General features: G+C 42.9%; 3 protein-coding genes across 4 annotated transcripts in view; 1 reads left to right on the forward strand and 2 right to left on the reverse strand.

Annotated features, from left to right (window-relative positions):
- The window catches only part of LOC131126087 (regulator of G-protein signaling 9-like), a 22,780-nt gene extending 16,260 nt beyond the window's left edge, over positions 1 to 6,520 (reverse strand). Inside the window, exons 1-7 of one of the 2 annotated variants that reach the window (XM_058068272.1) lie at positions 5,283 to 6,520; positions 2,908 to 3,004; positions 2,383 to 2,433; positions 2,186 to 2,292; positions 2,068 to 2,119; positions 1,943 to 2,001; positions 1,805 to 1,881 (exon numbers count right to left, since the gene is read on the reverse strand). In XM_058068272.1, the coding sequence (XP_057924255.1) occupies positions 1,805 to 1,881; positions 1,943 to 2,001; positions 2,068 to 2,119; positions 2,186 to 2,292; positions 2,383 to 2,433; positions 2,908 to 3,004; positions 5,283 to 5,351 (512 nt within the window). In that variant the 5' untranslated portion in view covers positions 5,352 to 6,520. The remainder of the gene's footprint in view (positions 1 to 1,804; positions 1,882 to 1,942; positions 2,002 to 2,067; positions 2,120 to 2,185; positions 2,293 to 2,382; positions 2,434 to 2,907; positions 3,005 to 5,282) is intronic. The other variant, XM_058068275.1, reaches the window with a different exon arrangement.
- LOC131126084 (glutamate receptor ionotropic, NMDA 2C-like) overlaps positions 1 to 10,357 on the reverse strand; it is a 100,891-nt gene extending 90,534 nt beyond the window's left edge. The window contains exon 1 of the mRNA XM_058068268.1: positions 10,340 to 10,357. The gene's annotated coding sequence lies outside the window, so the exon portion shown is untranslated. The remainder of the gene's footprint in view (positions 1 to 10,339) is intronic.
- The window catches only part of LOC131126088 (guanine nucleotide-binding protein subunit alpha-13-like), a 23,799-nt gene continuing 15,759 nt past the window's right edge, over positions 6,002 to 14,041 (forward strand). Inside the window, exon 1 of the mRNA XM_058068276.1 lies at positions 6,002 to 6,737. Coding sequence (XP_057924259.1) covers positions 6,377 to 6,737 — 361 coding nt within the window. The 5' untranslated portion in view covers positions 6,002 to 6,376. The remainder of the gene's footprint in view (positions 6,738 to 14,041) is intronic.

Raw genomic sequence — 14,041 nt, forward strand, 5'->3', positions numbered from 1 at the left:
TTGTATACATCATGTATATTGTACACAGAAACAAAGCAAAAGTGTTATCAGTCACCTTGAGACTCTTTCTCTAAAACCTCATCATCAGGTGAGAAATCTAGCGGGTAATAACATATAATAACAAAACGATAACAATAACATCATCAAATTCAAAACTCAATTCCGATACCAGTCATCCGAGATTCAAATTGGCTGATGCCGATGACATGGATTAATTGTTCATTTTCCGATGTATTTATGCTAAGTGCTACAGGCCATATGATATGAGAAAAGGAAGCATAATTTAGACATATTTAGACAAAATACAGTATGGATCTTTCAGTACAGTATATTGATGGTGAAACGCCTTCTTTAAGGAGACTTTGGATGCAAGATGGAGTACACTGGTACTCTAGCAGGACTTCTAGGTGAGTGAGCGAGCACTCTTTCACTGCTGACAAAGGCTGCTATCTCGTCCCATGAATTCTATTCTTTTTGGGGTTATTAACTTAGCCTTCTGACACACACAATGGCTGAGTGTTGTCCATTGTGTTATAGTGTTAGCTGCCATTTGACAGATGATCACTCCATGAGCCTCCAAAACTCACCATACTCTGTCAGTTGTTCTTCAAATGGCGTATTCATTCATTCATTCATTTTCTACCGCTTTTTCCTCACGAGGGTCGCGGGGGGTGCTGGAGCCTATCCCAGCTGTCTTCGGGCGAGAGGCGGGGTACACCCTGGACTGGTGGCCAGCCAATCACAGGGCACATGTAGACAAACAACCATTCACACTCACATTCATACCTATGGACAATTTGGAGTGGCCAATTAACCTAGCATGTTTTTGGAATGTGGGAGGAAACCGGAGTACCCGGAGAAAACCCACGCATGCACGGGGAGAACATGCAAACTCCACACAGAGATGGCCGAGGGCGGGGACCGAACCCTGGTCTCCTAGCTGTGAGGTCTGCGCACTAACCACCAGACCGCCGTGCCGCATGGCGTATTCAATGAAAGCTTATTAACTTGCCACCCCACCACATACTTTACATGGCATGCATTGGAAGTTAAGTTCCATACGACCAACACGTTTGTTTTCGTTTTGGAACGCCTGCACAGTGGAGGGAAGTGGGAGGAGCATGAGGCCCTACGCCACACTGCAGGCATGAATTGCTGCATGCTGCAATAGTGCTAGCCACAGGTGGTCAGCTTTAGTGATTGGCAGTGAAAATTGCCCGATTTTTCCTGGAATTCGGCTCATACTCATCGGCGGCCTATCGATCAGGGTATCTATCCCTCATGCTTGCTAAATAAAGACATTGAAATGTTGCCCAATAAAAGGGAAATAGTTGCCAACTCTAATAGTGATGACAGCAACCTGGACAATCAAGTGAATCGATTATTCATTTCTATTTCACAAACATATTTATACTATTTCCATTATTTGATTCTCTTCATTTTCATATCTTCGACTAAAAAGGAAATGACTGAACAATTCATTTGCCATGTATTGGTATTAGTCCAAAACATGCATCAGATTCAATTCAGGTTTGTGTCAAAGAGAAGAAAAATCCTTTCACACAGAGAAAGGCCAACATTTATTATTGAATAATGACTGACTTGCCAGTGGCCATTAGAATTGTCCGGCAGCAGCCCCCATCATAGACACACCATGTGATGGAGGATGTTGGTATGGGAATGGTTACAGTGATGATGCTTTGCAAATAGAATATGACTGCATTCATTTGTCTTGGTGAGGAATCTTTCAGAATTACTGGGGTTTGTTTTTTCGACTTCCTGCACGCCCACCGACAGCACCTACCTGTACTGCTCTTTAGCCTGCATCACTATGAAGTCCCACTTGTGATTCATCCACTTGTGAAGGTGGCTGTACTGTTCCTGAGGACAACAACACAACATGAATAAAGGTTGGCTCTGGAGTCCGTGGGCCGCTTCTGACCTGCTCGTGCATCTCCAAGATTCCCTTCTTGCGTATGTTCCTCTTGGCCAGGTAGATTGCTGCAGTCACAGGGAGGAATATTAGAGGGACAGAAAAGCGCTTCAACGTGAGCTCACCACACTGACCATAATCGGTGTCCTCCACGGGCCACTGCTGGACAGGCCAGAAGTATGGCGTCTGCAAACACCAGCTCACAATTCAAATCTTAAAAGTGTCAAGTTACACTGCATGTACTCGTGTTACCTGGAAGCGGTACAGTGACGCATCTGACTTGAGGACCAAGCGTTTATGGTCCTGTAGAGGGTAGACGTAGCCCAGTGCCACCAACATGGAGCCCAGAGTCCTAGCCTCTGACCACAACCACAGGGGGGTGCTATTCTGACTGTTTGTTTTTTATTATTTCACATATGATTCCTTTCAAAATGTTACCCTCAACTCACCTTGTGTGTCTATTTGGAATCTCTCACTCAGCCATGCCATGATGTCTTCCCCTGAAGAGGACATGTTGATGATGAAGACAGATAGTGCTCGTCTTCGAATGAATGAATGAATGAACCAATTAATTATCTATGAATATTATCAATATTTCAAGTTGATGAACATAATAAGGTTGATGTTGTTGAAGTGTGCAGGAGTAGGGGGTACATGGCTTCAGGTCAAATGTCTGAAGGGGTACAGTCAAATGTTTGGAAACCACTGGACTAAAGCATCTGTCCCTCATGTTGATGGCAATACCAGACGCCCTGCTGCTGCATGTCAAATCCTGCAGCTAACACGCAGCTAGCTAGAAGTAGGAGTGCATGTCCTTTCGCCTCTGTTGATATCTTCTCCCTCACTTCCCCCATGAATCCAGCAGGTTGTCATGGAGATGGAATCTCAAGATCCTCATCCATTATCCCCTGATTGTACACTCAAACGGCTGCTCAACAACACTGACGGCCTCATCAGTGCATGCGTGTGCTCACCAGTGATGGCGTGCGGTATGGTGGTGATGACCAGTCGCTGCAGCTGTGACTTCACTCCCGATTTTGGATCCTGCATCTCCAGCAGCACCTTTTCCGCCTGCAGAAGGAGGCATGAGGGAAGGGGTGGGAGGTGGTCACCATGACAACAGATGTGAGGAAGCTGGGGGACAACACACTTGTGAATGCCGTTTGTTTCCAAATCATAAGCTGCTTTGGCGCATCAAGAAGATGGTGTTGATGTGTCATCACCTTCGGAGAAAACATGCACAGAGTTGCATCCTCATGCATGGACTATTCCATGTGACTACCTCCTCATGCATGGACTATTCCATGTGACTACCTCCTCATGCATGGACTATTCCATGTGACTACCTCCTCATGCATGGACTATTCCATGTGACTACCTCCTCATGCATGGACTATTCCATGTGACTACCTCCTCATGCATGGACTATTCCATCTTACTATCTACTCATGCATGGACTGTTCCATATGACTACCTCCTCATGCATGGACTATTCCATCTTACTATCTCCTCATGCATGGACTATTCCATGTGACTACCTCCTCATGCATGGACTATTCCATGTGACTACCTCCTCATGCATGGACTATTCCATGTGACTACCTCCTCATGCATGGACTATTCCATCTTACTATCTCCTCATGCATGGACTGTTCCATATGACTACCTCCTCATGCATGGACTATTCCATCTTACTATCTCCTCATGCATGGACTATTCCATGTGACTACCTCCTCATGCATGGACTATTTCACATGACTACTTCCTCGTGTTTGGACTATTCCATGTGACTACCTCCTCGTGCATGGACTATTCCATGTGAGTGCCTCCTAATGCATGGACTATTCCATCTTACTACCTCCTCATAGATGGACTATTCCATCTGACTACTTCCTCATGCATGGACTATTCCATGTGACTACCTCCTCGTGCATGGACTATTCCATCTTACGACATCCTTGTGCATGGACTATTCCATGTGACTACCTCCTCATGCATGGACTATTTCACATGACTACTTCCTCGTGCTTGGACTATTCCATGTGACTACCTCCTCGTGCATGGACTATTCCATGTGAGTGCCTCCTAATGCATGGACTATTCCATCTTACTACCTCCTCATAGATTAACTATTCCATGTGAGTGCCTCCTTATGCATGGACTATTCCATCTTACTACCTCCTCATAGATTAACTATTCCATGTGAGTGCCTCCTAATGCATGGACTATTCCATCTTACTACCTCCTCATAGATTAACTATTCCATCTGACTACTTCCTCATGCATGGACTATTCCATGTGACTACCTCCTCGTGCATGGACTATTCCATGTGACTACCTCCTCATGCATGGACTATTCCATCTTACGACCTCCTCATGCAAGGACTATTCCATGTGACTACCTCCTTGTGCATGGACTATTCCATCTTACGACATCCTTGTGCATGGACTATTCCATGTGACTACCTCCTTGTGCACGGACTATTCCATGTGACGACCTCCTCGTGCATGGACTATTCCATCTTACCATCTAATATGAGCAAAGACAGGATAGCGTTCAGGGCTGTAATTATGTAATAAGAACTGGCCTGTCTCTTTTGTACCATTATGCTAATCCAAGTTCTATATCACCATAATTTTACTAAACTGAATAGAGCATCAACCCTGCCCTGAAAAGAGCAATGTTAGACTTCAGTCAATAAGACGTGTGTCAATAAATGGTACCCCTATTACCTTCTGAGTGATGTGATGATCAGCTCCCGTACGCTGGATTAACTTCTCTCTGGGATTGGATGCACTGATACTGATCCTGGCCTAATGCCTATTAAACTCAATGACCTTATTAATAGCCAGAGGTCATATGCTCCGAACCATAACATGTTATTATGTTATTATATATCATATACAGCCATGGTAAAATGCTTCGAGCACTTAGTTTCTTCTGTTTCATGTTCATTTGAATGCCTGGTACAACTAAAGGTACACTTGTTTGGACAAATACAACGATGACAACAAAAATAGCTCATAAGAGTTATTCATGTATAGGAATATAAGTGATTTTGGTAATGACCAAGAAAATCTTGTAAGTTGCCAGATATCATCTCTTAAATGAAACTCTAATGAGCTCATGATATCTGTCCAAACAAATACCTTTAGCTGAACCAGACGTTAACATTAACATGAACAAATAAAATGAAGAAACAAGGTGCTCTAATGATATTTGCATGCCTGTATTGTATGTCAATATGGTGTTACTTGACACAATAACACTCTTCCCCATCCACGAGGCTGACCGAATGTGTTGCCATGGAGCCACGCAGGCTGCTGTGATGTGATGAGAATAACCTACCTTTTTCAGACAGGCCATCCGTGGTCGATATCTCTGCCCGTGATCCCGGAGAGTGTTTCTAATTGTCATGATGCCCGATAATAATTTCCACTTTGGCTCACACACTCAATGCAACTGGGAGGTGCGTGTGTGTGTGTATGAGTGTGTGACGGGTAGAGATGCTGCCGCTGGAGGGGATGTGCATGATCAATACCGATGGAGCCTTCACGTACTTCCAAAAAAGTCGGAATATTGAGTATTATATACATTTCTTTTACTTATCGTTTTTATGTCTACATATTGTTGCATATGAATTGGTAATTCTAGATTTTGTATATCTGTGAATGCAATCTCTAACCTGCTAGTGATGGACCGATGATTCCACAATACAGTATGATTCCACAATTTCCACAATCACCCACTAGAGGACGACGTTCCATTGTCGTTTCGGTGCAATAGTTCTAGGTTTTGTTTTGTAATGATGATTATTCGACGTCCATTCTAGCATGGATTCGTTACTACATGAAATGTTGCTGAGGTGGCATAGCTGTACAAAAAGCTGTACATGTGAAATGCGAATAAATTGGAATCTAACTATTCCAATCGGCTTGTTAGTTTGTTTACCAAGACGCCTTGTTTCCGATGCTTGTGAACACAACACGGCTCAGCCCGAAAGGGCAAGGACCAATGAGAAAGCTGCTTTCTTCTATTCAGGAAAAGTGTTACACAATAACCGCCTCCAACCGCTAGGAGGCGGCGTCCCATCATCAAATTGGGTTTAAAGAGTTTAAAGTTTTGTTTAGTGGTCGTTTAAGGTCTTTATGTGACATCGAGCCTGTAGTAAAATATCCATTTTGTCACCGGAAAGTCCTGAAGTTGGGTTGTATGTCGTTATAGAGTTTGTAGCTACATACCCCGAGGCCGCCAATTGAAATACACGGAGTCGCTGTTAGCTACCTAAACGAGCGTTATACTTTAAAAGTAGTTTGCAAACTAGTGAACAATAAATGCATCGTTTTTACAAAGGTAAAGCTGCCTAAAGATAAGGTATTGACGGCGAGGAGCAGATCTAAGTGTGTCCACAGACAAATAGACGATAACAGTCTACTTCCTGAATGGAGGGAAGGGGCTTGGTCCCGTGCCTGCGCCCCGCGACCGCGCACCGAATTAGCATCGATGAAGTTGTCGCGAACATGGCGGATTTCCTGCCGACGCGGTCCGTGCTCAAAGTGTGCCTGCCCGTCTGCCTGCTCAGCAGCGGCGAGGTGGAGCAGGTCCGCCGATCCAAGGAGATCGACCGGCGGCTCTCCCGGGAGAAGACGTACGTCAAGCGGCTGGTGAAGATCCTGCTGCTGGGCGCGGGCGAGAGCGGCAAGTCGACGTTCCTCAAACAAATGCGGATCATCCACGGCCAGGACTTCGACCAACAAGCCCGGGAGGACTTCCGAGCCACCATTTACAGCAACGTTATCAAAGGTAGCATTTTCCCCATACAGCGACACAACACTCTGTTTTATTTGTCAGGAAAAGTTGTTTAGGAGAAGCACATAAAAATCCTGCATCTCGACACACCCAACACGGAGCCCCTTCCTTCTGTCTGTTCAAACTCCACTTTTATGTTCCGTTTCATGCTTTCTTTGTCTGGGATGGAAAAGTAACATCAGCTTTGTCCACGAGCAGTGGCATAGAATGTGTTGCTGGGATGGAGTGCACGGTGAGGGTGATAAGGTGTCCAAAGTGTGGCCCGGTCGCCAAGTTACACCAGGGGTGTTTACACTTGTAGTCTGGTACTACGGGCAGGACCAAAAATGTTTTCAAGACAGCCACTTTGGTGGCCGCTTGGTTAGCATTCACACTTGTCACTCTGTCAGCCGGCCAAATGATGGTCACAGTTGGAGGTGCTGTTGAACTGTACTTTTTTGTCAACCACCAATACCACAACACAGCCACTGACAAAGAGGCTAAAAACGAAGCGCTATGCGTTTATTTTGAAGGATAGTCATGAAAGTATGTTCCGTGTGTGGAGAATGTGCATAAGACAATCTACATTCAAAAATAAAAGTTTTCTTGCGTTTCTTCAAACTGTAAAACATAAAAGCCTTAAAACACAACCTGGTGAAAATATACTCATCCATCCACAACCACATAAGGTAACCCTGCTAGCTTTCACTCAGGCTCTGGAAGAGGAGATTGTTCAGTGTTTATCATGAAATACTTCCACACACCAACGTTTCTTCTCCTCACCATAACAGCACTTCATCCATCTTACATATCCGCCACGTGTATCCTTTCTACTGATATAAGTCATTTTCTTATCATTGGAACAATCTATATGGGTATATAATATATATCACCCAACTCTAGTAGAATAGAATAGAATACAAATAGACATGTCTTAACACCAGGGAATTGGATTTGTTTTTCCCTGATATTGTAAAGTCCAACATTACAGAAATCCCAGTGTTAATAAAAAATAAGTTGAAATGAATCCATCCATTGTCTAGCGTAACACGGGCGACCAGAGCCAATGCCAGCTTATTATTATTATTATTATTATTGGATAATTGGTAGGCATCAAGAAGTCAACATTTAGTGTGTACCACAGTAAGTATTTAGTATTTTTGACGTGGAAAATGTATACGTGCTTGCTGACTGCGTTTCATGCTTCATGACACACTGTGCTTGCCAGTGTCATTCCAACCGCATCTGTTGGATATATTTCTTGTTTACACAGTTAGACGGCGTGGGGAAAACGGACATCTTATTTTATGTGTTCAGTGTGTGTTGAGAATACCTGGAAGGCGAGTCGGTTGCAAGAATAAACGTGCTTCTCGTCTTTTTTTCACTCAAAACACAACACGGTGAAGATGTACTGAGCCCAAGTCGCTCACACAACCCCACTCGCATGCTGAACTAAGCTAACCCCGCTAGTTTTTAGTCACGCTGCGTAAGAGGAGGTTCCGCCAACTTTTGCTGGTGGTTATCAGCATTTCTGCACGTTGGAAAGAGGCAGTTTAGTGTTTGTAATGATTGTGCCACGATTGAGCGTTCCATGGAGTAGATGCGTTCCGAACAGCATTTCATTCATATTATGTCAATTTCCACCCACTTTTAACAGGTTTTATAGGCCAATTCCACAGAAATCATAGGACCCTACATGCTGTGGTACATGTGAGGCCCACTGCGTCAATACAGTGTGCCGTGGCACGCAGTCAACTCTTTGGTTCCATTTGTCATTGATACCAGTGTCAGTCTTTTTCATATAATTGGAAGAATTTATCCCGCTATGTAAAAATGATCACCCAACCCTACTTTCTATCCCTGCTGTAAGCATGTAGTACGGGTACATTCATGATAGCATGTAGTACTTTGGTGTATTTGGGGAACTTCCTTCATGGGTGCATTGATTTCACATAGCAACATAGAAAGGAAGGCTACCTAGCACAGAGCCTCCAAATGAAAAAACTCCACTATGTAGCGTTAACTTTGGCTCGTGGCTGAGGCACTGGGAGCCAATGTGTGATAAAGATACAAGCTAGCCACAGTGGTGTGGTGAGATGTCACTGCAGCAGTAACATAGTTCTTGGTTTTTGAGTTTAACAATGTTACACCTTTTTTTTTTGTGTTGTGCTCTGACCATTTTATATGGAGTTATGGTGTTTTTGTTTGACCCTTGGTCCCCACTATAGTTTGATTGAAGCATGGTAACTCTGTACCCACAAGCTGGAACAAATATTGATGGGAAATATTTAGATTGGTAAAGTTAGCTTCAAAGCCCTGGCAGATGGCTCTCGTAGCAAGACCAAAGCAGGGCTCTACGTTAAAAACAAAAATTACTTGCCCATGGGGAATCCTTAAGGTGAGAACTACTTGCCCGAACTTGCCCCATGTAAAATGAAAATACTGCCATAATGATATCATATATCAATATATGCTGATAATTCATCAGATAATAGTACTGATGCATTGTATTTGGAGGAATGTCTGAAAATTTGTGGAGATGTATGTTAACATGGCATGCCATACTACCTTACACATCGTAGTCGTAGTAAGCAGTGATATTTATAAGTTGTGCACCACAATGAAACATTTGACACATTTGTGTACTAGTAAAGTGTTTTTAATCCAGAAAAAACAATGATTTGTGAAGCAAAGGTGAGAAAAATACACAGAGAAATTGAACTGATTTTGCAGCTTGTGCAAAATCAGCACTTGGTATTGGATCTAATGGGTGGTGTTTCATTGTGACCACTTCAAATTGTCACAGCAACGTGATTCACTCACCTTTGCCATCATTTGATTTGCTGCCGCTAATAAAATACTTGTTTAGGAGGCACTGCTTCATCACTTTTTGGTGTTTTCCTTCAGAAGTTGTTGAAGAATTAGACGATGTTGGCATGATGTTGGCCATGATAGATGTTTTCCTCGTAAAACGATCGCTGATTGGTTGATCGCGAACAAGAACGGGTGTGGGTAAAATGCGGATTGTGGATTAGGGACCGCGGTCTAAATGAACGATTCTGATTGGTCCATTTCAAGATTTGCAAGGATTGGTTTGCAAATTACCAGCGGAATTACGCAGTCCGTGTTTTACCAACACCCAACAAGAACCACTTTAAAAAAAACTCTTGGCAGTACGGCATGCTAAAGTGCACTTGCCCGACGGGAATATTAATGATTGGATTTACGTGCCCGAATTTTGTTTTAACTTGCATCGGGCCATCGGTACATCGTTATTGTCGAGCCCTGCAAAGTTATTTGTATCTACTGTCGCTGTGTTTGACTTATCACGGATTACATGGCCTGCCAGAGGCTGGAGCAGTGCAGGTATTGTTTTTATTGTCATATACAGTGCTACCTTGGCATAAGAGTGGCCCAACTAACCAGTGCTTTTCACATTTTTACATCTCTCTGATGATTTTTGCATTGAACTGCCAGCTAAATTGGAGTTCCAGCTGCTATTGACGGGCTGTCAATGTGACGACCGTGGCTGAAGTCCAGTGTTGTGCTAGCGTTAGCCATTTAGCATGGAGCTACCACAATGATGCACATTAGAACTCAAAGTCATCAAATCTTACCTTTATGCATTCCCACATAGCATCAGCATTTGGGAGCAAATAGGAGGTGAAAGAAAAAGGAGGAAAATACATTTGAATACATCTATACATCTCTCTGGGCATCGAAGAACATAGATGATGTGTTCAAAGACCGTCGAAAAAGTAGGACAAATCGCAGCTTGCATCAAACATTATTATTTATTATTATTATTCCACAAAACTGTGGGATTTATATGGAAAAGTTACAGTATTATAATAAAATAATATTTACTGTAATATATTTAGGGCTGCAACGATTATTCGAATAATTCAAGTACCGCGATTACAAAAATTATTAGATTTTATTCATCTGCTTCGAAGAATTGCTTACATGACGAATGCATGTACATCACCCATGCAGAGGACGAAGAAGGAAGCGGGTGTTTCAAGTAGGGATCGACCGATAGGGATTTTTTTCCATCACCCTTAGCCGATGGCCGATTTTGCTCGGGCCGATATTTGTGTCCGATGCTGCTTTTGCTGCTCAATTTACATGAAAAAATGACAATGATAACAAATATTACAGGTCTCAAGTTGAAACAAATATTTATTGAAATGTAAACACTGAACACAGTAGGATTCAGCTTTCTTAAACACACATTTAAACGGCATTATCAACTTTAAAAGGAATAAATATTCAACCACGTGCAAAACCTTTCTGTTGTAGTTTAAGTTTTATCTGACATCGATATGATGACTGCTCCTCTGCAGTGAGACGCACCCAGCCCCCCCCCCCACACACACAAACACATGACACTGACACAATTTAGTATTATATATATATTATATATATTATATATATATATATATATATATATATATATATATATATATATATATATATATATATATATATATATATATATATAACATTTCTCTCATCATTAAAGTTTGTGTTGTGCACGCTAAAGACCTCTGATTAGCAGACACGGCTGCTCCAATTCGTTCGGCACTCTCTCTGAACACGCACAAACACAACACGACACGCATTTAACCTCAGCCCGGCGTTCGCTGAATGAAACTCCTCCAAACACCATGGGACTGAATTGCCAACGTTGACATTAAAGCAGTGTTCGTAACAGCTGTACATATTAGCCTCCAACTACTTTTAAAAGATGACTTTTAAAGATGAAGCATTCAGCATCATTCCTGGTTTTCAGACCCACAAACTAAACTATATTTTCAAGCACGTACAAATATTGCATGCACTTGGCGTTCAGGATTCCTATTTCAAAGCAGGTGGAAATATTCCATCTAAGTTTAATTAAAAGTTGAAAGTGTACCCTTGTTGTGATTCACCACTCTTGCAGTGGGGGAGGGGTACCGCGACTGCATGTTTTGCAGGGTCCTCCGGCAACACATTGCTGCCCGGCGGGTGCCTGTTTGTAAATCATGCGGAGGAAAAATACATCGGCGAACCCACACGCGTATCGGCCGATACTGATTCAACTAAAGAATGCAAATATCGGCTCGATATATCGGCCGGCCGATGTATCAGTCGATCCTTAGTTTAAAGACGGCAGTAGATTGAAGAGGCAAGTAACAAGGCAATGAAAGAGAAGGAAAACAACAAGTTAAAAAACACTGTGACGTGTATCCATTGGAACGCTGGACTTGCGTCCCACAATAGCAGTCCCCTCCTGATTCGTTGTCTGCGATGTGCGGCAATAATGAAATGTCAGCACTTGCCCTTGTGGCTGATGGATAAAACAGCAATGCAGTAAGCTGCAACACCTTTCACCATTGCCACCTATGGTATTTGAAGCCGCTATCTTAGGGTGTGTGGAAAAGTTACTTGTTTGGTTGCTCCGGTTGTGCCATGAACTCCATTGCGGAAATGTCTTTTATTCAAGGACTTGTTTGTTCATTTATTATTGCGTGACTAAATGACTAATGGTGTCATTGACTTAAGTTTTTATTGTGGTACTTTGAAGTCGGCTGTTTTTCAAGTGTCTCTTTTCTTTGTACAGTATTTTTAATGGTTGCTAAACTGGATGCTGACTAGTAGTAGAACATGTACTGTGTATAATGCATGCTACGTCATCTGGTTGATCTCTCCAGATCCCTGGAATAGACTTTCCCAGGGAGGCTGAGGAGTGTGATCCCCCTACAGTTGGAACACACCCTCCGGTCACCCTTCTTAAAGAGGGGGACCACCACCCCAGTCAGCCGAAGTTCCGGACTTCCACGCAGTGTTGAAGAGACGTGTCAGCTAAGACAGTCTTTCAATATCCAGAGCCTTGAGGTATTCAGAGCACAACTCGGCCACGCCCGGAGCTCTGCCATTGAGATACCTCAGCCACGGTGATGGTACTGTCCACATATGTGTCCAGTGATGTTGTTTGGTCTAGAGATACTGAGGAAAAGACAGGAAGCATAACTGAAGGTAGCAGGGATGAGGATGCTGAGGTTGCTGTGGTGACCCCTGAAGGGAAAAGCCCAAAGAGAAAGATGAAGACACTTAAGTCATGGTGATGGAACTGTCCATATGTGTCCTCCGACTCTGCTTCCTCTAAGGAAGGTCAGTGGGATTGAGACTAAACAGGTTGAAATGGCCATAAACACCTGCAAAGGTTGGTGAAATCTCGGAATGGAATATAGCAGGGTAAGCTTAGGTTAGCATGCTAATGTTGTTGTGCGTGTGACTCGGGCTGGGTGAGTATTTCTTCACTGCTTTAATGTAAGGAGGGTTTTGCAATACCCCATGAAGTGAAGAGGAGACATTATATTTATTTTTTTTGTCCTGTCCAGCCATTGGGCCAGATAGTAGATGAGACAGAGAACTCACTACCTGCCTTCAAAATAAGAGCGCCGTTTGCCCCATGTCTGTGAACGCAGTGTGATAAAAATATGTTCCAAAAGTAGGTGGAATGGCATGGGTGACTGCATCTTCCATGACAAGACAGGCATTAGAGTCCGTGAAACTTCAGTAGCAATGTGTGCAGACATCCCATTAGAAACCTTACCAGTCTTACTAGTACATACACGTGCTGTACAATTTCAGACTATTGCATTATATGGCTAAAACTTAAGCCATAGCCGTAGTGTTTTATACAGGACTCTGCTGAATTCAAATGTTATTATATGTACATGCACCATCACAGCTTCATCTCCACCCAAACGCTGTCTGCTATGTAAAGGATGCATCGTTGAGTAGTTGTAACAACACTAAAGCAGGGGTTATTTGTGGCACCATGTACTTGTTATACAAATTTCCCCACTGAGGGACGAATAAAGGCATATCTTAATGTAGAAATGGAGTTCAGCCAAAACAACTGCAAAAACGGGGAATGACTTGAACTGAATGGCATTATGTACACTTTTTACGACAAATGTTTATGAAAATTCAGTCATTTTATTGGTTCCAGACCCGACTGTGCTGAGTCGGATTCCACAAAGTAGGATTTGGTATTAATAAAAGTTTGAGAATGCTTATCACCTTCTAAATACATTTTTTAAATGAACTCATTCAATACTAAAAATGTATTTATGCATTTTATAAAATCCAACAATGCCCAACAATGTAGTTCTACGTTTTTTTGCACACAAGAGGCTAAAGGAGGAGCTGATGCAACTCTTCACTAATGGATTAGGCTTGAGAGCAATTTGAATGGCATAAGAACGGCCACTAGGTGGCAGACGTACATCTGATAAGCGATGGGGAGGAGTGCTGAGAGAAGACAC

This window comes from Doryrhamphus excisus, chromosome 3 (genome assembly GCF_030265055.1).
Source record: "Doryrhamphus excisus isolate RoL2022-K1 chromosome 3, RoL_Dexc_1.0, whole genome shotgun sequence".
NCBI classification, from domain to species: Eukaryota; Metazoa; Chordata; class Actinopteri; order Syngnathiformes; family Syngnathidae; genus Doryrhamphus; species Doryrhamphus excisus.